General features: G+C 52.0%; 1 protein-coding gene across 1 annotated transcript in view; it reads left to right on the forward strand.

The window, feature by feature from the left end:
- The first annotated feature begins 7,804 nt into the window (after nucleotides 1-7,804).
- LOC115387289 (cytosolic phospholipase A2 gamma-like) overlaps nucleotides 7,805-24,431 on the forward strand; it is a 35,100-nt gene continuing 18,473 nt past the window's right edge. The window contains exons 1-3 of the mRNA XM_030089954.1: nucleotides 7,805-7,956; nucleotides 21,375-21,485; nucleotides 23,950-24,092. Coding sequence (XP_029945814.1) covers nucleotides 7,861-7,956; nucleotides 21,375-21,485; nucleotides 23,950-24,092 — 350 coding nt within the window. The 5' untranslated portion in view covers nucleotides 7,805-7,860. The remainder of the gene's footprint in view (nucleotides 7,957-21,374; nucleotides 21,486-23,949; nucleotides 24,093-24,431) is intronic.

The following is a 24,431-nucleotide window of genomic DNA, read 5'->3' on the forward strand; positions in this document are numbered from 1 at the left end:
TTATTATTTCCACTTGGCACATTGGTTTTCCCAGGATTACTTGATACAGTGTGTTTCAGTGATGTGCAGCTGCTCATCAGCCAAACACTGATCTTCAAACACACTCTCCCACCAGCACAATCAACACGAACCGTCCGGAAGCTTCTGGCAAAGTTTGGTTACAACAAAATGTCTGCTGTTCAACATAGTTTTACAATTACAGCAAAAGGAAAGACGAGCCGGCTGTGTGCAGAGAGTTAGGAGTCTCCGTACGGTGGAGGCACAGCAGAATCCAGATCCACTGGGTTTTTAATGATCTCCACCTACAAAACAGCAGAACTCCATCAGCTCCATCCAGAGATTCTGACTGTGGACTCACTTCCTTTACTGACCTGAGGCTGTGGCTTAACTCTGTCGACAGTTTGGTACTGGGGCGGCGCCTCCATGTCGATGGTGGTGCCGCCGTCTACAGTTTGAACGATGATCAGCGGCTGCTGCAAGACCAGAAACACCGAACGTCACCCAGACCTGCTTATGACCATGTTTCAGGAGAAAACACAGCCTGCTCTCTTTATCCCTGTCTGGATCTCCAGGAGGAGCACAAAGTCTCCTCTGGGTCTGGTCCTGCTGAAAGTCTCCTCTGGGTCTGGTCCTGCTGAAAGTCTCCTCTGGGTCTGGTTCTACAGGGTTCTTCCTGTTAAAGGGGGGGCTGCTCGTGAGGAGCTGCTGGGTTTCTCTGATAGAGTATGAAGAACTGATGGGTTGAAACTGACAGTTTTCTAGCAGATCTTGCGATTTTGATTTCATTTGTGATATTTCTTCAAATCAAGCTCAGCCTCTCCTCCTCCTCCTCCTCCTCCTCCTCCTCCTCCTCTTCCTCTTCCTCCTCTTCCTCAGCTAGCAGCAGATGCTAATGTAGAGCCTGACATCCGGCCTTATGTCTGAGCTGCTCTGCTCCTGGTTCTGCTGAGCTGGGTTCCAGAAATGTTCTTTAAAGACGCCAGTTTGTTTTTAGCCCTTTCTGGTTAATTAGCATAGCTGGTAGGTCAACGTTGACTCAATAGATCCGGGGTCAGTCAGGAGTGCGACAAGCCAAAGCTTCATGAGGATTGATGGTATTGTGTGATTGGACAGTTGGACTCACCTCCGAGCAGCAGGTGACTTTACAGGCGTATCCTGTCACGATGAGTGAAACAACCAGCTCCAGGAACTGGAACACTGCTAACACGATCATGTAGCCATGATTATGCTGCAGAGAGAATTTAAGGGCAAAGCTAAGTGTCTCCAAACATTCAAAGCACTTCAGAAATACTGCAGTTCTGGATAGAAGCCCCGACCCCGGCACACTGTCCAGAGGGTGACCCGGTGCTGCGAAGCTGTGGCTACCGCCAGATGTTCTGAGCAACCACTGGAGTTCTTACTTTTTCACTGGGGCCCAGCAGGACAGCGTCCACTATATAGATAGACACAGCGCTCACTGCACTCAGGGCTGCTGTGATGTTGAGGGCCAGAGAGGCGTTGATCTGGAGGGAGAAGAGAGTCCCGACGTTAGGCGGAAAGCTCGGTGGAATCTGAACAAAGGCCGGCGTTTCCTGTTTCAAATGTCTGGTGCAAAGACCAAAGGTGGTCTGTGACAGTCTGAAGTTACCTCTAAGCTAAAGAAATCTCAAACTCAGCATCATCTATAGCAGAATCAGTCCCTTTACTAATGACGTCACACTGCAGTGCATGCTGGGATTAACGGGCAGCTGAAGACGCTGGCTGCCTGCACGCCGTGCTTTGGTGCTGTTGGTTTGTTTTGGCAAGTGAAAGGCGTGGTGCTAACGTGCAGAGGAGGAGAAGCCACAGCCGATCACTGAGGCTCTGCAGGAACCAGGCCGGAGGGAGCAGCTGCTCCGCCTGAGGTTCAGTCACACTGAGCAGTTCACTCATCAGGGGTGTCTGGTCACTTCTGATGTCTCTTCTGTTCATTGAAAAACAGTCGGCAGAGAAATGATCCTGGTCCAGGTCCAGAGACAATGACCAGCAAAAGGCCTGCAAACAGACTGATGCACTCCAGCAGGTCCAGCTGGTCTCAGAACGGTCCAGAACAGGGTCCAGCTGGTCTCAGAACGGTCCAGAACAGGGTCCAGCTGGTCTCAGAACGGTCCAGAACAGTTCCCCGGCTCCTACCAGCTGGAACCGGCTCCCAGTTCTGCTTCACTTTCTTTCATGCAATGTTTCATCACTATGTGTCATTGACCATTTTTCCTCCTGTAGCCTCTGTTTGTTTATATATGAAATGTCGTAGATACAAGAACCTGTCTGTCCTCTCTCCTTCTCTCTCTGTCCCCTCACCCCAACCGGAAGAGCAGAAAGCCGCCACCTCTGAGCCTGGTTCTGCAGGGTTCTCCTCCTCTGAGCCTGGTTCTGCAGGGTTCTCCTCTGAGCCTGGTTCTGCAGGTTCTCCTCCTCTGAGCCTGGTTCTGCAGGGTTCTCCTCCTCTGAGCCTGGTTCTGCAGGGTTCTCCTCTGAGCCTGGTTCTGCAGGTTCTCCTCCTCTGAGCCTGGTTCTGCAGGTTCTCCTCCTCTGAGCCTGGTTCTGCAGGGTTCTCCTCTGAGCCTGGTTCTACAGGGTTCTCCTCCTCTGAGCCTGGTTCTGCAGGGTTCTTCCTTTCCACAGTGTCCTGTGCTTGCTAGGTGGATCTGTTGGGTTTGTAAAAGTGTCTGGAAATGACTACGTTGTAATTGGCAATTTATAAGTAAAATTGAATTGAAAAGCTAATGCCCATAAAAATGTGGGCCACAGCCCACAATGCATTGCGAGGTGACGCAGACTGTCGAGCCACATACAGTCTCTCTGTTGGACTATGCAGTTAAATTTTGAACGTTCTTGGATGAATGTCTGACAAAGGCCAATCCAGTACCAAGACCTAAATACTGAATACGTGGATTATTGCTGAGAAATGGAGCAAAGAAGCATGTTTAAAGATGTTTACATCTATAAAAAATGAATGATTTTTAGACTGAGTCATTTGAATAATCTGGAACATGTATGAAACAAACATTTAAAAATGACAAAAGAAAAATGACGAATCATTCCACATTTTTTTACAAACTAGTCCAAATATTTCTGAATAAAAACCTAAATCAAAAGTTGCATTGATGAGGATTTTTCCTGCTTTGCGAGTAGTGGGAACTCACCAGACATCGGCTCAGAGACTTCTCCGCCGCCACCGTCACAGACCCGGACGCTATGTACTGTGAAGACAATCGTCCTGTCAGTCACATCCACCCAAACCTCAGCTCATCCATAATTTACTGGACCGCCGCTGATCTCTGCAGCTTCCAGCGATGCAGCCGACGCTCAGCTGTGTCTGTCAGCAGGAAGGAGGGTGGAGGTGACGGAGCGGCTGCAGGTTGACCTCCAGTGACCTCCGTCCTGACTGTCCTGAGTCCAGAGGAGGACGGGACAGCAGCTGACCTGAGAGCAGCTGAAGACCAGCCTGGTTCATCAAGACCTTGGCCAGGGGAGAGGGCTGCCTCCACCCGCTCCACAACACCTCCTCCTCCACCACCACTTCCACCAGTGCCTCCACCACCTCCTACCAGTGTTGCTTTTGCAGCCTATTTTGATTTAGTTTTAGTCTTTTGGATGAAATGCTTCTTAGTTTCAGTCACATTTTGGTCATTTCGATAGTTTTAGTCCAGTTTTAGTCATTAAAAAAGGCTTAAACTATACAAGAGAAAAAAGAGACACAGGAAACTGTAAACCAAACAAACATAATAAAATACACTGAAATGACACAAAACCAACAGAACACACTGATGCCTTGGAACATCAAACAATAAACTGGACTAGCTTGATACTTTACAGCCTCAGTAATGCTGAGCTGCTCAGAATGAGAGGGCTGATGGGAGTTTTGCTATTTTTATAACGTCCATGCTGATATAAGGGCTGAGATCTTTTATTAAAACTGGTCTGTCTGGTCAGAGTAACTGCCTGGTATTACATTTGGAGGAGCGATAAAACCAATATTAAGAAATATTATGAGGAAAACACTACCATTAAAAAGAAACAACATTAACTCCTCGGGTACCTGATGGTATGAAACACTTGGAAGTCTTCAAAACTGAAATGACAAACAGAACTAGAGTTTGATAAACTTTGTAAGTATTCCTTACAGCAGCTGAGTTCTGGACAGAAGGCGTTATACACCGTTTGTTCAGAAGAGAGAGATAAATATGGATGCTTCACCGAGCATCACTTCCTTCCGTGTTATTCTCGCTGTCATTGTTGACTTTCTTGTCAGAAAGGAAAGCTTGACTTGTTGGGAAAAAGGAATGAAAATACCCGATGTCGTTCACTACGGATGAGAAAACATGCAACACTTGACTGCCTGTGGCAGTGAGCTGCAGCCGTCAGCCTCCGAGCCCAGGACTCCAGCAGAAATATGGAAAAGTGGCCACTTCGCAGATTCCTGGTGGAGACATCTGACCCACTGGGCAGAGCAGCTGGAATGTTACATGATGACAGAAGAATGAAGGTGATTCTGGGGTCGCAGGTCCAATAAATGACTCATGGCCATAAAGGAGGCAGATCTGATATCAGTTTGATATCTGCACTGAGCTCATGCTTTAATAACCTCAATGCAGATATCAGTTTGATATCTGCATTGAGCTCATGCTTACATAACCTCATTTGATGTTGCATAAGTGTTATTCAGCTGCTCTGCACCCCCCCACCCCCCACCCCCCACCCCCAATTTGGAGAAAGGTTCACAGGTTTGCTGACGGTTGAGGGCGTTGCACCAGCGGCACACGGCTGGCTGCACACTCAGAGCTCAGAATGTTGCGCTGCTTGTTTGGCAAACTCAGGAAATGGCAGTGGTGGGCCGTCAGGGCCTGCAAAGCCTTCTCTGCTGGCCTAAAAAGTATCTGAATTACAGACTGATGTAAATTATATTTTGTCCATAAATAATTACTAAATTATTCCAAACGGTATGTTCCAGTTCCTTTCATAGTTTTCCCGTGGTCGCGCTGCTTCCAGACATGTTTTTTTCATATTAAATCATTTAACCAATCAGATTTCAGGCATCATCTGTTGCTAGGGTCAAAGAAATCTGCCCGAGGCCTTCACTGTCCGTTCCTGATGGCGCAGTGAAGTAAAGTGAAGCGTCAATCAGACAGCTGCTTCAACCAATCAGATTTCGAGTTGGCGACTCAGCGCCTTCTAGCTTCTAACAACAGCAGATCCAGGCCTTCTGATTTACATTCACCAAGAGATACAGTAGGGGGCGGTGTGCACCTAAGTTGTTGGTCGCCTACAATTATTCCAAAGAAGAAGAAGAAGAAGACCTGAAGAGAAATAAAACTTATGCCAGAAATCCCACAGGACAGCTGGACTTTCAGTCCTGGCTTTATGGAACTGAAACACACGGATAATCTATATGACAGAGCAGTTGAACTCTTTTTGAGGAAGGAAAGGAGGATGGATTTTGTTTTCAAATAATCGGGATTTTGGTGAGTAAAATGTTCCTCTTTTCCTAAATAATATTGCTGTTTTATTAAGTTGTTGATGCTCATTGTATGTGCACAGATGTAGTAGGAGAATTGTGCACTTCAGCAAAGGCTTTTATTCTGGCTGCACAAGTATCTATCTGCTGTGCAACAACTCTTTATGTGCATATCTGCATAATAAGATTTTTTTTTGTAGACAAAATAGTTATTGAGAGGTGGATTGGTTCAGGCGGATCTGTTCTGAAGGCCTTAGTGTGAAATGCACGGTCCGCCACTGGGAAATGGTTTGACTGGCTGAGGAACCAGGAAGCAGTGAGGGTCTAGCTGAGGTTCTGCCCATACCACTCAGTTTGAAATGAAACCAACTGGACCTGGGTCCAGGACGTGGCTGGAGCTGGCAGACTGATTACAGTGGATGTTTCTTCAGTGACAGACGGGAGCGATCAGAATCTGTTTTACAGCACACGGAACCAGGCTGGTTCTGAGGGAACCAGGCTGGAAGCAACACTCTGCTCAGTGATGATCAGATTGAAGGAAAGCGAGCCCTGCTGGTGAAGACACACACATCGTGTCCTCCTCCTGATAAAACCTGACAGACGGCTCGACAGAGGAACAGGAAAACCAGACTCACGACTAAAGCTCCCCAACCGAAGACCCCGCTCAGGATGGACACGGGAACGTGTTCGACGGCGTCGGTGATCCCGAACAGGAAGGTCAGCACTCCGATCATGATCTGAACCGTCTGCAGACACACAAGAAACCAGAAACATGTTAGAAACCACAAAGAGAAACTCTGCTGATGCTGAGGGGATCTGACTTCTGACGGACGGACGGACCCGTCCAGCCAGAGCCACCATGTGATCAGAGACGTGAAGAAGTGTCTCACCCCGAGCGCGTTGGGCTTTGCCTTCATGAACCGGTGTCTTCCCTCCAGAAAGACCTGCTGGTCCAGGTTGGGGGTCTGTGGGAGGCCACGGGTGACCTCCGCCACTTTACCCGAAACCACAGAAGAAGAAGCCATGTTCCACAGCGAGATGCTCCGGTGATCCTCCGGGCTGCTCCGCTCGCCGCTCCATTTAAACCCTCCTGTTAATCATTACTGCAGTGAAGATGACAACACAGACCCAGACACACCCCCCACACACACACTACATAATGACATCTATGTGTGTTTGTGTGCGAGTGCTGACAGTAATTACAAAATACTTCACCATAAAACAATTAAAGACCTTCACCTTTGAGCCCTGTTTGCCAACACAAACATGGTGTAATGTCTTCCATGACTTGCTGAAAAGCGAAGGGAGCAGTGTGACCAAGAGACGCCACTCCACAGCTGCTCTCTCCTCACAAAAAACACAAAGGAACAGTTTCAAAATGCATTTTTCCCTCAGAGTGAAGAGCTTCAGTCTGAGGACAGCTTCCTGGGAGCAGCCGTCTGTCACCTGCTGTCACATGTTATCACATTAATCACAGCACTGGGATGTGACGGAGGCCTGTCTTCTACCCACGTCTCTGAGTATAAATATAAACTGTCACATTTAGTGAGCGTCATGGCCACATGTAACCCTGCAGCAAAGCTGCCGCTCGTTCAGCAGGAAAGAAAACACCATTAAAACCTCAACTCACTGGTGTCCAGCAAGGATGGAGGCAGCAGGGTGGAGGGGAGAAGGGAAGGGCGAGGGTGGAGGGAAGGGGGCTGGTGGTGGGTAGGGAGTGTGTGTGTGTGTGTGTGTGAACCCAGCCAGCTCTCCTGGCTGATCGTTGGTCTCAGGTGTTTCCTCTCGTCTCCAGCAGCTTCCTGAGGTCTGCTCCACCTCCTCTATTCTCCAGCTGAGCTCCGGCCAGGCAGCTCAACGCTCTCTTCACTTCCTCCAGCCTGGACTGCAGCAGTGTGTTACAAAATACATATGGAGACATAACCACACTAAAATCAAACACTTGACACTGAAACAAGATGAAGACATGATATTAAAACTGCCTTAAGCTTTTACTTGTTAAACTGAAAAGTCACAACACATGAAGTCAGTTTGGACTCGGTCATTTTAAATCAATTCATCTAACAAATGATACAGAGACACGAGCACCAACACTGAAGCTCAGAGCCAACAGTGAGTGAAGCACTCCACCTTCCTCCACATCAAGACAGGGAATGAAACCTGTCCAATCAGCAGCTGAGGCTGAGGGACGGAGAGCCAGAGAGAGCAACACGAGCAGAAACACCCACGACACTCCCACACGTCTGTCGGACATCTGGAGTGTGTTCTGCAGCCAACATGTGGAAGAAATCAGCTGAGGGAGTGTTTCTGACTCCTGGTGGGCGAAGCAGAGCGCAGCGGCAGAACGTTCGCTGCACTCTGAGCTGAAGGCTAGCGCTCATACCAGAATGATCCGATCTGCTGCTGCTGGGGTTTGTCTGTCACTGATGATTTCAGGAGTTCTGTCACTGTCCGTGGACTCCAGAGAAACAGCTGCTCCTCAGGTATGTTCACTTCTTTTCAACTGCATGATCAGGACATGGATTCTGTTCAGGATACTTTCCTCTCATTTTGCCATAGTTACTCTATTTATTTCAGTGTATGCCAACAGAAAAAAAACAGTTTATAGAATGGGATCAACAGCTAATGATGTAGTTTGTTTTGGAGAGAGGAAAGCTAGAGTTCAGTACGCTTCAACTGCAGGCGACTAAAGGCGGAATAACACTTTCAAAAAGATCGTCTCTCCGCAGGCCAGCTTCAGATAGAAAGACACCGAGACGTGTAACCCTGGCTGGCACATGGTGGGAGCTGTGTCAGGAATAACAGTTTTTACAATAAAACTTCATTTAGTTCGCTGTAATTACTCATATATGAAGACTTCAAGAAAGATTTGTTCTTAACAGTCAAGACCTGGTTGGCAGCCTGGTGCAGACGTGCCACACCGCGACGCAACAAATGTCCTTAAAACACTAATTTCATTACACTAAATAACCATGGGCCAGGTAATGTACTGCAGTCAAAGACTTAAAGATAAAGGTAAAGATACTTTCACCTTGAAATGCAGCAGAAAACAGAAACCACAGTCTCCACAAGCACAACAGGATGAGGAGGATGTAGCGACCAAGCTAACGCTACTTCAGTTTGGAGGATTTTCCTCATAAATAGCTGCATTGATGAAAACCTCGGTGAGATGGCCCACTCTGACGCAGCTCTAGAAGACAGGATGTCTCAGGACAAAGATGCAAGAGGCTGGAATCCAGATATAGTGAGCTGATGAACAGTTAAAGACTGAAACTGAACTAAGAGGGCCGAGGAAACGACTGTCCTGGAAATGAAGACCAGAGAACCGGAGAACTGGAGCTGATAAAAGAATGCACAGCAGAAGGAAGCTGAACACTGATGGAGTTCAGTCAGACCAAGATGGCTGGAAACTGGAGAACCCTTCATCCTGGAGAGCTCATCACTGCAGAGCTCCACCCTTCATCCCTTCATCGTGGAGAGCTCATCACTGCAGAGCTCCACCCTTCATCCCTTCATCCTGGAGAGCTCATCACTGCAGAGCTCCACCCTTCATCCCTTCATCCTGGAGAGCTCATCACTGCAGATGTGGCGGAATGAGTGGTGAGGTGAACAGGAAAAAACAAATCAAAGCACAACGCCACCTGGGGACTTGCACCCCAGGATCTCAAATGCTAAATACATTTTAAAAAAAGCAAGGACCCGAAGGTTCAAAGGATTCACTGGGTACAAGACACGAGTTCAAATTAAAACAAATTTTATTAAATTCCAATTGTTAAAATTAGCAGACTAATGCCAGGCGGACACTGTGCGATTTTATAAATCTGACTGTCGGGGAAATGCTCCCACTGCACGACTGGGTTCGTCACTCGTACTCTATCTGACCCGACGACATGCACTCATACTGTACGACTGCTGTCGGTCAAGATTATTGACAACCACGGCGTCAGTCGGCGTGTGACGGCACGACGTGCTCGAGTGTAAACAACGAAAGACCAAGGTTCTGCGTTCCTATGACGACCACAGCGTGCATGACAACAAGACGGCGAGAAGGCAGCAAGTTGCTGCAGCTGTGTGCGCCGTCTTCTGCGCTGAAACTGGAAAAAAGAAAAGGATTTGGGTACGTGAATGGCTGAGGAGACGTGGTCGTTATGGGATGTCCATCCTTCATCAGGAGCTTGAGGTAACGTTCATGTAAATTAGTAGTTACTGGATGTAACTCCAGTTCTACGAGTAAGTGCGTGCCCGCCTACGGGCTTCGCTAGTGGCACACCTCCAATCTCTGTCCAATCCACTGAGACTATACAAAGCTCGACGCACCAATCCCCTGCACGCGATGGCGCAGCACCACGCCCCACACCGAGGGTACATAACCTCGGATGGCGCTAAGCAAACCCTTCTTCTGACGTAGCAAAAACAAGGGAAGCAGACAGCTGGGCCAGCAGGTAGGCGGGCACGCACTTACTCGTAGAACTGGAGTTACATCCAGTAACTACTAATTCTACTTCGTAAGTGCTTAGCCCGCCTACGGGCTTCGCTAGTGGTACTCACCAAGGCGAAGGCCGTAGGTCGATGAATGTACTCCCAGCTGGCCTGCTGACGGGATTGGTGCATAAGACGGAAGTAAACAAACCGTACGTCCAGAACGGCCGTAGAACTCCCGAAGGACGAGGCGGGCACCTAGCGATGTAGCGCGGCCCACGACGTACAAAGCATCGCCACAGCGACACACACACACGCCGGCCGGGAAACCACAGCGGCAGGCGGTGAAGGGGGGGACCCCTGGCCCGCGTCCCACGCACGGGGAGCGGCAGCGAACCCAAAAACAGCAAGCGGCAGAACTCCTGCCCCTGCAACACCGTAAACAACATCCGCAGACCGCGGCAGAGCCGAGCGGCAGGTGGGGAACCCCTGGTCCGCGAGCCCACCCGGCACGCGGCAGCCAGGCCAGAAGGACCGGAACGGTGAGACGACTGAACTCCTGTTCTCGCCGAAAACCGACATGGCCACAGAGTCAGTGCACATATCCAACAGATACGAACGCACGAAGGTGGACGCAGAGGCCCAGGAGGCAGCCTGGCAGATGTCACTCACCGTGACCCCTCTGCACAGGGCCGCAGAGGCAGCCACACGTCGTGTGGAATGAGCACGAATCACTGCTGGTGGCGAGAGATTCTGTGCCTCGTAGGCAGCTGCAATAGCGCCCCCCACCCAGTGGGCGAGACGCTGAGAGGTCAGCGGGGAACCACGCCCCCGGGCTCCAAACCTCACAAACAGCTGGTCCGTGGTGCGAAAGCCAGCTGTGCGCTGGACATAAAGACGCAGAGCCCTGACCGGGCACAGTGACCGCAGGCGTGGGTCGTCCCCAGACGAACCAGGCATGGAGTCAAACGTCCTGACCCAGATCACTCGCGACCGGAAGTCCGAAGTGATCGCCTTGGGATGAAAGGCCGGGTTAGGCCAGAGGTGCACGAGTCCCCCATCCTGGCTGAACACCATGCAGGATGGGTGGACTGACAATGCGCAGAGATCCCCAACTCTCTTGGCGGATGCTAGCGCCAACAAGATGGCGGCCTTAAAGGAGAGAAAGCGGTCCTCCGCCTGCTCCAAAGGCTCGAAAGGAGGTCATTTAAAGCCCTCCAACACCACATGGAGGTCCCATGGAGAGACCACATGCCTGGGGGGCGGTCGCAACCGACACGCCCCGCGCAGAAACCGCTTCACAAGCGGGTGGCTGCGTGCAGAAAAGCGGCCGAAACCGCCGTGGCCCGCTGTGATGGCCGACGCAAACACCGCCAGGGTGGATGCAGCGCGACCGCTGTCCAGCAGGGCCTGGAGGAACTCCAAAACTCCACCAACGGTGCAGGAGACCGGGTCCAAGCCCCTCTCCGAGCACCATGATGTGAAGAGCTTCCACCGAGACCTGTAGGCCTTGACAGTAGAGGGGGCCCTGGCACTCTGGATGGTGGACACCACCGCTGGGGGGAGGTCTAGTTCCACCAGCCTCACCCGCTCAGCCTCCAAGCCAGGAGCCTCCCGCCCAGGAAGGGGCGGGACCGAAGGGCGCCTCCTGCCTGCTGCAGTGCGTCGGGCCCGTCGGGAATCGGCCACGGGTCCCCGACTGCCAACTGAACCAGGTCCGGGAACCACCGCGCACTCGGGGTGTCCGGAGCCACCACGATCACGTGAAGATTGTGCAACCTCACCCTGCGCAGCAGCGGGGTCAAGAGGTGGACTGGAGGGAACGCGTAGAGGATGCCCGACGGCCAGCTCCTGTGTGCGAAGGCATCTACCCCTAGAGGGGGGGCGTCTGACAACCTGAGCGAGAACCAGAGTGGGCACTGTGCGTTCTCTGCACTGGCGAAAAAGGTCTGCCACTGGGCATCCGAACCTGCGCCAGAGTCGGGCTGCTACCCACGGGGACAGGCCCCACTCGTCGTGGAGTGGGCCTCCCCGGGACATTCTGTCTGCACCGACGTTGAGGACTCCGGGCACGTGACGCGCCCTGAGAGACGCGAGGTGCCGGTCCGCCCACCGGAGGATCTCCGCCGCTATGCGATGAAGAGGGGGAGACCGGGTCCCCCCCTGCCTGTTCAGGTACGCGACCACCGTAGTGTTGTCCGTCCTGATGAGCACATGGCTGTCCTTCAGCCTGGCTTGGAAATGGAGCAGGACCCTCTGCACCGCCGTCATTTCCAGCACATTGATGTGAGTGGGAGTCAAATCCCAAGCACCGCCCACCGCGTGGTGGTCTAGGGTGCCTCCCCATCCCGCGAGAGACGCATCGGTGAACACTTCGACGTGATGCGACACGCAGCCCAGGGGAACTCCTTGCATTAGGAGAGCAGGATCCATCCAATAAAGGAGATCCTGGCGTGCTTGGGGCGGGATCGGGAACCGTTTGCATCCGTCCCACTTTCCCACGCAGCGGAGGCGTGCAAACCACCGTTGCAGCCTGCGCATGTGTAGAAGGCCCAGCCGGACCACTGGGTGGGCCGCGGCCATTAAACCCAGGACGGTCCTGATCAAACGAACCCCGACCAGGGGTGTGGTCACTGCAGACCTCAGGGTCGAGAGAAGGGAGGTCCGTCTCTCCTCGGAGAGGCGGGCAGTCATAGAGAGCGAGTCCAGCTCCAACCCCAGATAAGCCATGCTCTGAGCTGGGGTGAGTGCGCTCTTGTGTCGGTTCACCGTGAACCCCAGGAGCTCGATGTGGTGCAGGACCTGGGTCGTGTGCAGCACAGCCTCCTGATGAGAGGACGCCAGTATGAGCCAGTCGTCGATGTAAGTGAGGATCCTCAGACCATGACGACGGAGGGGCTCCAACGCTGCTTCGACACACTTGGTAAAGGTGCGAGGGGCGAGAGAGTAGCCGAAGGGGAGCCGGTTGTATTGAAAATACCTGGTCCTCACGGCAAAGCGGAGGAAGGCTCTGTGCCTTCTGAGAATGGGGATGTGGAAGTAGGCGTCCGTCAGGTCGATCGAAGTCATCCAGTCCCCAGGTCGAATGCTCTCCAGGAGGTGTTTGACCGTCAGGATGCGGAACCTCCTGGTGGCTATGTGAGTGTTGAGGACCCTCAGGTCCAGAATGGGTCTTACACCCCCGCTTTTCTTGGGGACCAAGAAGTAGGGGGAATAAAAACCCGAGTGCGCCTCTGTCGCGGTCAGCTCCGTGACTGCACCCCGGCGGAGGAGTGAGGCTACTTCTGCCTCGAGAGCGGCTGTCCCCGCAGGGCATGCGAGCCGCGTACGAAGGATGCCGTTGAAGAGAGGCGGACGACAGGCGAACTGCAGGGCATAACCGTTTCTCAGCGTCCTGGACAGCCAGGGAGAAAGCGGTCCCAACATAACACGCCACGTGTGAAACCGGAGCGTGAGTGGCTGTACCACGGCCAGCGGGGACGGCCCACCCGTCCTCCCGGCCTCGGGAGACGGGGGGGCCCCCGGCGAAAGGGCTGTGGAGCAGGCGTCCCCTGAATGAGAGCGGGCGGCCGCCAGGCGGCCGCGGACCGGCGCTTTGCTGGGGACAACCCGAGCAGAGGCAGCGAGATCCCGGAGTTTTCCGGGTCGCTGTCCTCGGTGCTGATGTCGGAGCCTTCCGGATCGCTGGCCGTGATGCTGAAGCCGGAGCCGGGACGCTCAATAGCGGGAGCCCGGGACGGCAGAGCTCCGCTGCTCCGAGGCTCCGCTGTGACAACACACGGGGAAGCCGAGGGAGCGCTGCCGGGAGCAACACCAATAAGGCCGGGATCGGGGCGCTTTACGGCGGACACCCGGGCCGGCGTGAGTCCGCCGCTCGGCGGAGAAACTCCGCTGGGAGCGGCATGAGTGGCGCCGGGGCTGGGGCGCTGCACGTCGGCAGCCCGGGGCGTCACGGCACCGCCGCTCTGACGCCTCGTCATGCTAACACGAGTGGAGGTCGGCGGACAGACGCTGCTGAGAACGCTATGGGTGCGGCCGGGGCCGGGACACCCCACGGCGGGGATCCGGGCCGGGCCGGAGCCGTCGCTCTGACATTTCGAAATGCTCACTCGAGCCGAAGCCGGTGGAGAGTGCAGCCTGAAGCGTTTGCGGGGCGCTGAAAAGACATCAGCAGCGCACCGCTTGCGTGACGCACACAGCGGGAAAGCTAGCGGCTCCAGCGCGCTGCTATGCCCCGCGTCCGCAGCCGCATTGCGGCCAGAGCGCGAAGAAAGCGCCGGTGAAGAGGCGGTTCCGTGCGCATTCCGCTCACCATCCTCAGCCGCCTTATCGCGGAGCGGGAGGAGGGAGGGAGAAGGGCCCAGCCGGGTTTTGCACTTTTCGATCATGCTAACACGGGGGAGAGGAGGGACTGCTGCTCTTTGGAAGATGTAACGGGCCTGACGGCCTTTATTTGCATGTTTGCTGGCAGGTGCGGGTCGAGCGGACGGGGCGCTCCGTGTCTCGGGAGCGCGGGACCGTCTGGGCTGATCGGCGCCCCGGGAGGATCGGCGGAAAGACGGTCCGGTCTGTCCAGGTGCCGAGGTGCTCCAAGGAGCGGGACGCCGCTGGTCCGCGGAGCGGCGGCGCTGCGGCGGCGGCTCACGGCGGCGGCTCACGGCGGGGCTGGAGGTGCGGGGCGAGCTGCTGCGAGCCTCGTGCTGCTGCCTCCAGGCGCTCGATGATCACCTGTATATCGGGCCCAAAAAGAGAAGAGGTGGACAAGGGGAGTCCCAGGACGCCCCGCTGGTCCCACTCAGATAAAGAAGACAGACCAAGCCACAGGTGCCTCATGGCGAGCTGTGCGTTGGCCATGACGCGGCCTCCACTGACGGCGATGGCTCTGCACATGCACATCAGGACTTCGGCCGTATTTTGGACTTCCACGATGTCTTCGGGGGAAAGCTGGGACTTCTCGTGGCAGATCTTGTCCACAGAGCCCAGGAGGAAAGTCATGTTATTGGCTAGGGCGAACGTCAGGTTGCCGCTAGCGTAGCCACGATCCAGGAAGCTCGCCATGCACCTGTCCCTTTCAGACGGCAGCACGGGCTTTCCGCCGGGCCAGGCGGAGGATCGGGGGAGGAGGCACAGCCGAACGGAGTCCTCAATGGCAGGCACTCCGGAGACCGGCGGCCAGCCCTCCACACAAGAATACTCTCGGTAGCCCTTCACCGTACCCTTGGCGGCAAGTGGCGTACCCCAGTCCCGCTGCACGTGAGCTTGAAACGACGGCACGGCGGGACATAGGACCGCAGTCCGGGACCGAGCCCGTGACTGGGTTGCCAGCCCGAGTGCAAAATCACGCTGCACCGGCTCCGGAGGCTGCGGCGGCAGCGCGAGGCCGGTGCGCTCGGCGGCTGAAGTGAAGAGCCCCGCGAGGTGCTCCACAGGCTCACGGGGGAGACGGGATGCGGTGGAGGCGGAGTCGAACCGAGTCGAACTCCGTGACACAAGACACGCTGCTGCTGCTGCTGACGCTGCCGCGGATCTCGGCCCAGTCGTAGGCGGCGGCGGTGGTCTCCTCGGCGTCGTCCTCACCGGCAGGAGCCGGGGAGGTTGTGCCCATGAAGGCTGCTCGCCGCTGGCTCTCCTCGAGCGGCAGCGCGAGGCAGGCCGGGCAGGAGGTCCGCTGGCGGTGATGCTGCCAGCCAAGGCAGAGGAAGCAGAGCTCGTGACAGTCCTGTACGATGAGCGGAATGCCGCAGGAGCGGCAGGAGAACGGCCCGACGCCCGATGGCGACTGGTCCCGGGCCGGCGAATCCATTCAAGTCGAATCTTGATCCGTAGAAGAGGCTTCTAAGTCTCATGGAGATGCTGAGAAAGAAGAAGGGTTTGCTTAGCGCCATCCGAGGTTATGTACCCTCGGTGTGGGGCGTGGTGCTGCGCCATCGCGTGCAGGGGATTGGTGCGTCGAGCTTTGTATAGTCTCAGTGGATTGGACAGAGATTGGAGGTGTGCCACTAGCGAAGCCCGTAGGCGGGCTAAGCACTTACGAAGTAGAACTATATATCGTTTTACTGTAGCTATGATAGTTTCACGTTAGCATTAGCAATTAGCATTAGCATGGAGCCGCACTGAGTCAGCCAGTGTTGCTTTCAACACTATACTGCCCCGGCGAATTCCTCATCTGTAGCCGATAACGTTATGATGAATACAGTTAGCTCCGCCGGCGTCTTCTGCGCAGGTGTGAACGTAGAATCGTGACGTAACGCCACTCACACTGTACGAGCTACAGCGAGAATTTCTGACATGCCAGAAGTTTGATGGGGAGGTTGCAGCATTATCGTTGGATCGTAGCAGCGATTAATCCTTCCTTGTGAGTGTTCTCACACTGTATGGCTCACGACCTCCCGACCGGACGTCCCGACGCTGCGATGTTTCCACGGTGACGCAGCGCGGTCTGCCACGGCAAATTCATGGTGAAATCCCCTCGAAATCGCACAGCGTCCGCCCGGCATAACTCAAAATTAACTAGGGGTTGAGGCCTGCCATAGAAACCTAAACTGGACAGGGCTGGGGCTGTTACCACGACAGCGGTAACAGAAAGGGGGAAGGATCCAAAAACACACAGCACCCGTGACACAGCAAACAAAAAGTGAACAAGGGACCACCACCAGGGACCCGCTGCCGCTCTGGAGCCCCCAGCACCTGCCAAAAGAAAAGAAGAAGAACAATTACACTCACGCAATGATGGCAACCCTCATACCCCAAAACAAAAATCCAATACCCAAACAATATTCAAAGGAAAAGGAGAACAAAGTAGTTTATACAAAATGACAAAACAGAAATCATTACAAAATACTGAACAAAATAATGAAACCAAAGGAATTGAATTTGATAGAAAACAATGAAACAAAGTAATCACTAATAAATGCAATCCAACAGAAGAAAGAAAAAATAAAGAAAATCAAAAGATTATTGTACATTTATAAAAATGCCCCAACACGGCGCATGCCCAAGCTCCAAGGCTCCATGCAGGTGAGCCGCACTTCTTCAGGAGCCCGGACTGTCCATCAGGCCCCGGGGGCAGCAGGGGGCACCGAGGAGCCCAAGGCATGACGATTAGGTGCCCAGCACATCCAGAGAAGGGGAGCCAAAACAGCAGTAAGCCCAGGAGCAGCCACAGCCGGTGACTGCACAACTGTAACACAAATCATGAAATCACACCAGAATATATTGAAATGAATCAAAACAATAAATTACACCTTCCTACCGAGGAGGGATGACACACCTGGCAGCATGAAAGAGAGCACACACAGCCCAATACGGCAGCGGCGGCGGCTGCAGGAAACACGCCACGCCCACACAGACTCCAGGGCAGTCCAGCTCCCAGCCGGTTCACACCGCTGGGAAGCGCAGGGCTGAAAATACCATAGATATATATAGAAACACTAGATGGCTCATGCGCGCTGTAACCCAATGGGGACTAACGTCGTCACATGGCGGCCATCTTGGTACAGGGCCGCTCACTCACTCATCACATTAATGTCAATTGAGCGTCAACTTTGAAATAGCTATAGATTGCTCAATTTTCAATCGATTTTCAAACAACTTGGTTTGTTATAAACATCAGACATGTAGGCATTTAACTGCATGCAAAAAGAAAAGTTGTGATATTAAAATTTTGTCTGCATCATAGCAACGTAACGTTAGTAATAAATCAAACTGTCTGTAAATCCATGAAGAATTCAGTGAGTTGATCGAGTATTTTAATTAGTGTAAATCACTCACCTTCCCTTAGATTACACAGAGCGGCCCAGAGTGGTCCACTGTCCTAAGATGGCCGCCAGTGAACGACGTTGCTGACTCCGCCTTAAGGCATCTAGTTAGGGACCGAGCCCGAGGGCGAGGTGGCCTCAACTGAGGCCACCTTGCCTGAGGGCAAGGCCTCTATTGTTCTTCGTTCGTTTATTCTTATTATCGTGACCGCGCGTTTGAACCCAAATTTGACCCCCTAAACATGCACGAAAACTCACCAAATTTGGCAGGCACATCCGGACCGGCAAAACATTTGATAAAATGGAAAAATTAACCCCATATCTCCATCCGCTCTCTAGCGCCACCTAGAAACGTGAAAAAAGCCCACCGTAACTCACAGGAATGTCGCAGAGAGATCAAACCAACTCTCATGCGTTCGTCTCCTTGAGATCTACAAAAAAGGATCTGATATTTTTATGCTAAATCCAACAGGAAGTCCGCTATTTCAATTTATATGTCAAATTTTGATGAAAATCAGCCGAAAATGACTCCTCCTTTAAAAATTATCTGCTCCGAGAGCGCTTGTCGTGGAGACGTCAGAGTAGTGCCAAATAAAAGAGGACAAGTGTCTCTCACAAAGTTGTTAAAAACTTTTTCAAAAGTCTCAGGGTGTGGATTTTATTAACCCTTAAAGTTTGAAGTCTGAAAACGCACTTGCAACACTACAATGGACAGTGCGACCCGCACGAATGTCGCAGAGAAATAAAATCAACATGGATGAGTTCGTCTCATCGAGCTCTACAATTTACCAAGAGACATACCTATACCTAAATCCAACAGGAAGTCCGTTATTTCCTGTCAAATCAAATGTGCCTCAAAACACTTTTCACTCAAAAACCACTAATATGGACTGTTTCACCCTTCACAGTGTCGTACAGAGAAAAGAAACATATGCACGCGTTCGTCTCATCGAGATCTACAACTTACTCACTCGTACCCATGACCTAAATCAAACAGGAAGTCCGTCATTCACACTTTTATTGTACATTTTTGCTCAAAAACTCTCTCCTTCTTCACCAATTAAGGCTTCCATGGTCAAAATTATAAGTCTGAATGCTCTGAAAACTTGACAGATGTAAAGACAACTAAAATGCCTATCAAAGTTGAGGGTGTTTTTTTCATTTTGGTCCACGGAAATGCATTTCCCCAGCTGTTTTGACCAAAGAGAAACTGTGTGTCTGCCGAGTCACACTCTAACATCATGTGACCTACTTATGCCATATATGGGCATTGAGCCTCAGGGCTGATCTGAGAGCTGCTGTAAAACATTCTGCATATTGTCCCTGCTTTCCACAGTAGATGGCGCTCCGTGACCATAAATCACACGAGTGATGGATTGCTGCTCAAACAGGCAAATGAATGTATGGAATCACACTCACATGGATATATTGGTGTTTGACATAGTGGAGCAGACATGACTATCAAAATAAGAGCCTCACACCCCATATTTTTGCAAAATATGACATTTTTAACAAAGCACAGGGATAATTTCAAATTCAACAGTGTTAAAGGGCAACTCCGGTTTTTTTGATACCTGGACCTTATTTATAGGTGTGTGCCTGCTCATATACTCACTCAGACAAACATGGTGCAGCTTGGATTCCTTCAGAAGTTATTTAAGTCCAACCGATTCAGCGGGTGCCACGGCAATGGAGCTTCCCGCACTGCAATCCATTGCCGTGGCCCCTGCTGAATCAGATGACAGATGCTAACAGCTACATGTTAGTGGATGGGAGATGCTAACAGCTACATGCTAGCGGATGAGAGATGCTAACAGCTACATGCTAGCGGATGGGAGATGCTAACAGCTACATGTTAGCGGATGGGAGATGCTAACAGCTACATGTTAGCGGATGGGAGATGCTAACAGCTACATGTTAGCGGATGGGAGATGCTAACAGCTACATGCTAGCGGATGACAGATGCTAACAGCTACATGTTAGCGGGTGGGAGATGCTGACAGCTACATGTTAGCGGATGGGAGATGCTAACAGCTACATGTTAGCAGATGGGAGATGCTAACAGCTACATGCTAGCAGATGAGAGATGCTAACAGCTACATGTTAGCGGATGGAAGATGCTAACAGCTACATGCTAGCGGATGGAAGATGCTAACAGCTACATGCTAGCGGATGGGAGATGCTAACAGCTACATGTTAGCGGATGGAAGTTGCTAACAGCTACATGCTAGCGGGTGAGAGATGCTAACAGCTACATGCTAGCGGGTGAGATATGCTAACAGCTACATGCTAGCGGGTGAGAGATGCTAACAGCTACATGCTAGCGGGTGAGAGATGCTAACAGCTACATGTTAGCGGATGGGACATGCTAACAACTCCATGTCAGTGGATATTAGATGCTAACAGCTACCTGTTAGCGGATGGGAGATGCTAACAGCTACCTGTTAGCGGATGGGAGATGCTAACAGCTACATGTTAGCGGATGACAGATGCTAACAGCTACATGTGAGCGGACGGGAGATGCTAACAGCTACATGCTAGCGGATGAGATATGCTAACAGCTACATGTTAGCGGATGGGAGATGCTAACAGCTACATGCTAGCGGATGAGAGATGCTAACAGCTACTTGCTAGCGGATGAGAGATGCTAACAGCTACCTGTTAGCAGATGGGGGATGCTAACAGCTACATGTTAGCGGATGACAGATGCTAAAAGCTCCACGTCAGTGGATGGGGGATGCTAACAACTCCATGTTAGTGGGTGAGAGGGTGCTGGAAGTCTATGTAGGAGCAAGGTTCCCAGTGACTTGGACTTCGGTCATCAAGGTACGAGGACGACCTCAGTCGGGCCACCTTGCCAGAGGGCGAGGTCCCGTCCAATGCCGCTTGCGGCTTTAATTTTTATATGATATCTATGGAAAACACACTGCTGGGGCTGCTAAGTGGACTAAAGAGAAACAGGACATGCGTACCTTCGTGGAAAACCCAACACTATCCCACACAGACAGGCCATCAGGACAGCAGCCACATGTCTGTCAGCCCCATGAGGGAGGAAGAGGAAGAGGAAGAGCGGGGCAGGTGTATTTATAGACGTCCGGTAATTACCGGCCACACTGCCTCTAGTGGAGGGGAGTGCAACTCCCCACCCTGCCACACAGAGCTCCACCCTTCATCCCTTCGTCCTGGAGAGAGCCCATCAGAGCGGAGCTCCACCCTTCATCCCTTCATCCTGGAGAGAGCCCATCAGAGCGGAGCTCCACCCTTCATCCCTTCATCCTGGAGAGAGCCCATCAGAGCGGAGCTCCACCCTTCATCCCTTCATCCTGGAGAGAGCCCATCAGAGCTGGGTTCCTATACTTTCAGGGCCGGCAGGGTGTTTTCCTCTAAACAAGGATATCACACATAACTGAAACAGACTTCTGCTTTTCCAGGATCCCTCAGCTGAAGCTGAGACAGCACCGCATGCTCAGCACCATCAGGACCTCATGGAGGGTTCTGTTGAGTCCACGTTGGACTGAAACCTGTGTGACCTGTCTGTAACAGTCTGTCAGAAACCAGCTGGCACCAGGCTGGCTGTCTGCCCCAGGCTGCTGAGCCTGTTTCGTCTGGTGGTGGACAGATGGATGTCAGATGGACCAGCTGGACTTTAGATGGACCAGCCGGACGTCAGCTGGACCAGCCGGGCGCCAGATGTCCTGTCCTCATGCTGTCTTGTGTCTCTGCAGCGGGCGGTGCGCCGCAGCCTGGCGCTGTGTGCCGGAGAGCAGCAGTATGTGGACCAGAGGAAGCAGCTGGTTGAGGAGGCTCTTCACAGGCTCCTCATCAACTGCAGCGAGGTAAGTCAGTCCGCCCTGCAGACACACCTCGTAGTCTTAATGTATCTGTGTGACCACAGGCTGAGGACGGACAGCGTTTTTGAGTGTGATGAAAGATGTTTGACCTTACTGCAAGTCTTTAACAAGTGAATGATCCATCTCCAATCACAGGAGTCTTTATCTCAGTGGGCAGGGAAACACTAATGAACTGAGACTGTCACCTTTATTTGTCTTTTGCTTCTATTTGCTAAAGTGCAAGGCTTCATTCACCATTGACCTCTATCTTGCCCTTCTTGCTGCTGTATACAAGTGAGTTTCCCCGTCGTGGGATGAATGAAGACTAATCTAATCTAATCTAATCTTCATGGTTGTTACTGAGAAACTACAAATGTGTTCTCATGCTGGGATCAATGACCAAACATGGACAACAGTCTCTTTTGTCCTCTTTTTTTTTAAACATAACAAAATAAAGTGGTGTGAGTGGTGTTTCCTGTGGAAAGGTTTCCATAAATGAATGCATATTTTATATCAGACAGCATTAACAGTTGGGGTTTATGATGTTCTTGCTAAATGCAGGATTATTCTGCACCAAACTATCAAAGCAAAGAGCTAAAAATAGGATGAGGCAACCTTTGGTTTCACCAGCACAACCAAAGTATGGATCAGCTGAAAGCTGGAGGCAGAACCAGTTCAAATGATAGGGTTTAGGGTCCGGGTTAGGGTTTAGGGTTAGGGGTTAGGGTTAGTGTTTAGGATCCAGGTTTGAATTCAGGGTTAGGGTTTAGGGTCCGGGTTAGGGTTTAGGGTCAGGGTTTAGAGTCCAGGTTAGGGTTTAGGGTTAGGGTTTAGGGTCAGGGTTTAGGATCCGGGTTAGGGTTTAGGGTCAGGGTTTGGTTTAGTCTTCAAGTTGACGACACATCCTCAGCTTGAAGACAAACTACTCAGTTTCAGAGAAAAGCCATCACGAACAGTGCCTCATCCTCTCGTGCTCGACTGGCCTCATGTAAGGCGGCGTTCAGAGTTGCTCAGTATTAAATGCTCGACTAAGAACTACGGCGGAGAAATGTGTTCAATATGGTCTCAACCACAGCTGATTACGTTACATCCGGTCAAAGTCAATGAGAAGCAGCCTGATCACAAAGCTTTGTGTTGACATCAACACCACCTGAGCAGTGATCACCTTCATCAGATGGTGGTGCTATTTCCTTTTCCTTCTAGAAACTTCCTGCATGCTTGAAGAAAGCCCTCAGCTAAAACTGCTGTATTCAAATGTGCTTCACGCACACTTTATCTTCACTGGGCACACTCACCAGGCATCTCCTGCCATTCTGGGACGGAAGTCTGCTTCCGGGCCAGACAGCAGTTCTGGTGGCCGGGTGTGGGGAAAGACGTGGGGAAAGACGTGGCCACCATCCCTGAGTGTGGCCTGGCTGCTGGTCTCCTGCCACCCTCTCAGAGCCAGGTCCTCTTTCGACGTAAAGACGTCCTTCATTCGTCCTTGACTTCATTGGATCTCTTCATGGTTGGACTCTGCTGTGGTTTGGATTTTCCTGTTACGGTGCGGTTCGAAGGCTCAGGAGCAGACTGCACGAGGAGACGGAGACGAAGTGGTCAGAGCTGGTTTTTTAAAGAACCAGTAGACAGAGTGTCCAGAGACAGCAGAATCGAGGTGGTCCGAGGCCAGGCTCGAAGGCAGTCCAGGGTCAGGACCAGGTGTCAGTCCGGGGCGGGCGGCTGGTGAGGCAGGAAGCCGCTGGGCGAGATGGCGAGCAGAGCGGGTCTCCAGACTGAGAGCAGGGAAAACAGAGTGAATTCCAGCTCGAGGAAAGCTGAATGAACACGTCTACACGCTGCGGCAGATGTTAGGATCCAGCGCCGGCATCCCGTCAGGACGCCACTTACATAGTGGCGACGGAGATTTGCAGCTGAAAACCATCCCAGTGATGCGGCGGCCCCACGCTTCCGTACAGCCTTCCCAGCACCCCCCACCTGAAAAACTAAACAAAGCAGCCACACAGCGCCCCCAAGAGGACGGGACGGACAGCTCCTTTGGGTTTCTCATCAGGATAACCTGGCCTCAGGCTGAATCTTAGGAACTATTGAATTATGTGATTCTGCTTTGGGTTTTGTCTCTGATATCTCACCTCTTCTTGGTTTTTTTTCACACCTGCTCTTACCTTTAGCCATGTGTATTGCAAAGATGGTTTCCATCATGAACACTTGATCACAAACTTTGCTTTTTATACTAAAAGAAACACTCACTGTGTGTCTTCAAACGTGTTTAAGAATGTATTAATGTAATGCAGAGTGAGAAGCCCACATCGCCCCCAGTGGACTTTCCAATTCCTCGAACCATATATATGTTCATGACCTCAGTGAAAGTCCATGGTGAGGAACAGAGAGAACAGCAAGAAAGAAAACTTGTTGAAAGCAGAAGGCAGAGTCATTTTCAGCCTGAGCCGTTCTCCGCCATCTCCCTGTCCAGGACTCGGTTCCCCACATCGTTCTGCTGGCGTCCGGCGGGGGTCAGAGGGCAGCCGTCAGTCTGGTGGGTTCTCTCTATCAAATGGCACAGGATGGCCTGCTGGACTCTCTGCTCTACCTGGGGGGAGTTTCTGGCTCAACATGGTAATACCGATGTTCACATGCCGAGCTGATGGATCTGATTGATCTCTCTTCATCTGACTGTCTGTGTTTTTCTGTGGTAGTTTACTATCAGTGCTATTTCACTGAAGAGAGTAGAGCCTGCTTCATTCTTTAAAGCGTCTTTAAGGTAACTGTGTTCTGACACACAGCCTCGTGTGAGCTGAGTCAGAATAAAGATGGACTGATCGGCCTTGTCAGTGCATGAGTATCATATATCGGTGCATGCAACCTCAGAACGTCAGTATATGCTGAGCTATATATGCTCAGAGTGAATCCATGAATGATCTACTTATTTCTATCAGAAATGCTCTTGAGCCGTGT

The sequence above is a fragment of the Salarias fasciatus genome, chromosome 4 (genome assembly GCF_902148845.1).
Source record: "Salarias fasciatus chromosome 4, fSalaFa1.1, whole genome shotgun sequence".
In the NCBI taxonomy this organism is placed as follows: Eukaryota; Metazoa; Chordata; class Actinopteri; order Blenniiformes; family Blenniidae; genus Salarias; species Salarias fasciatus.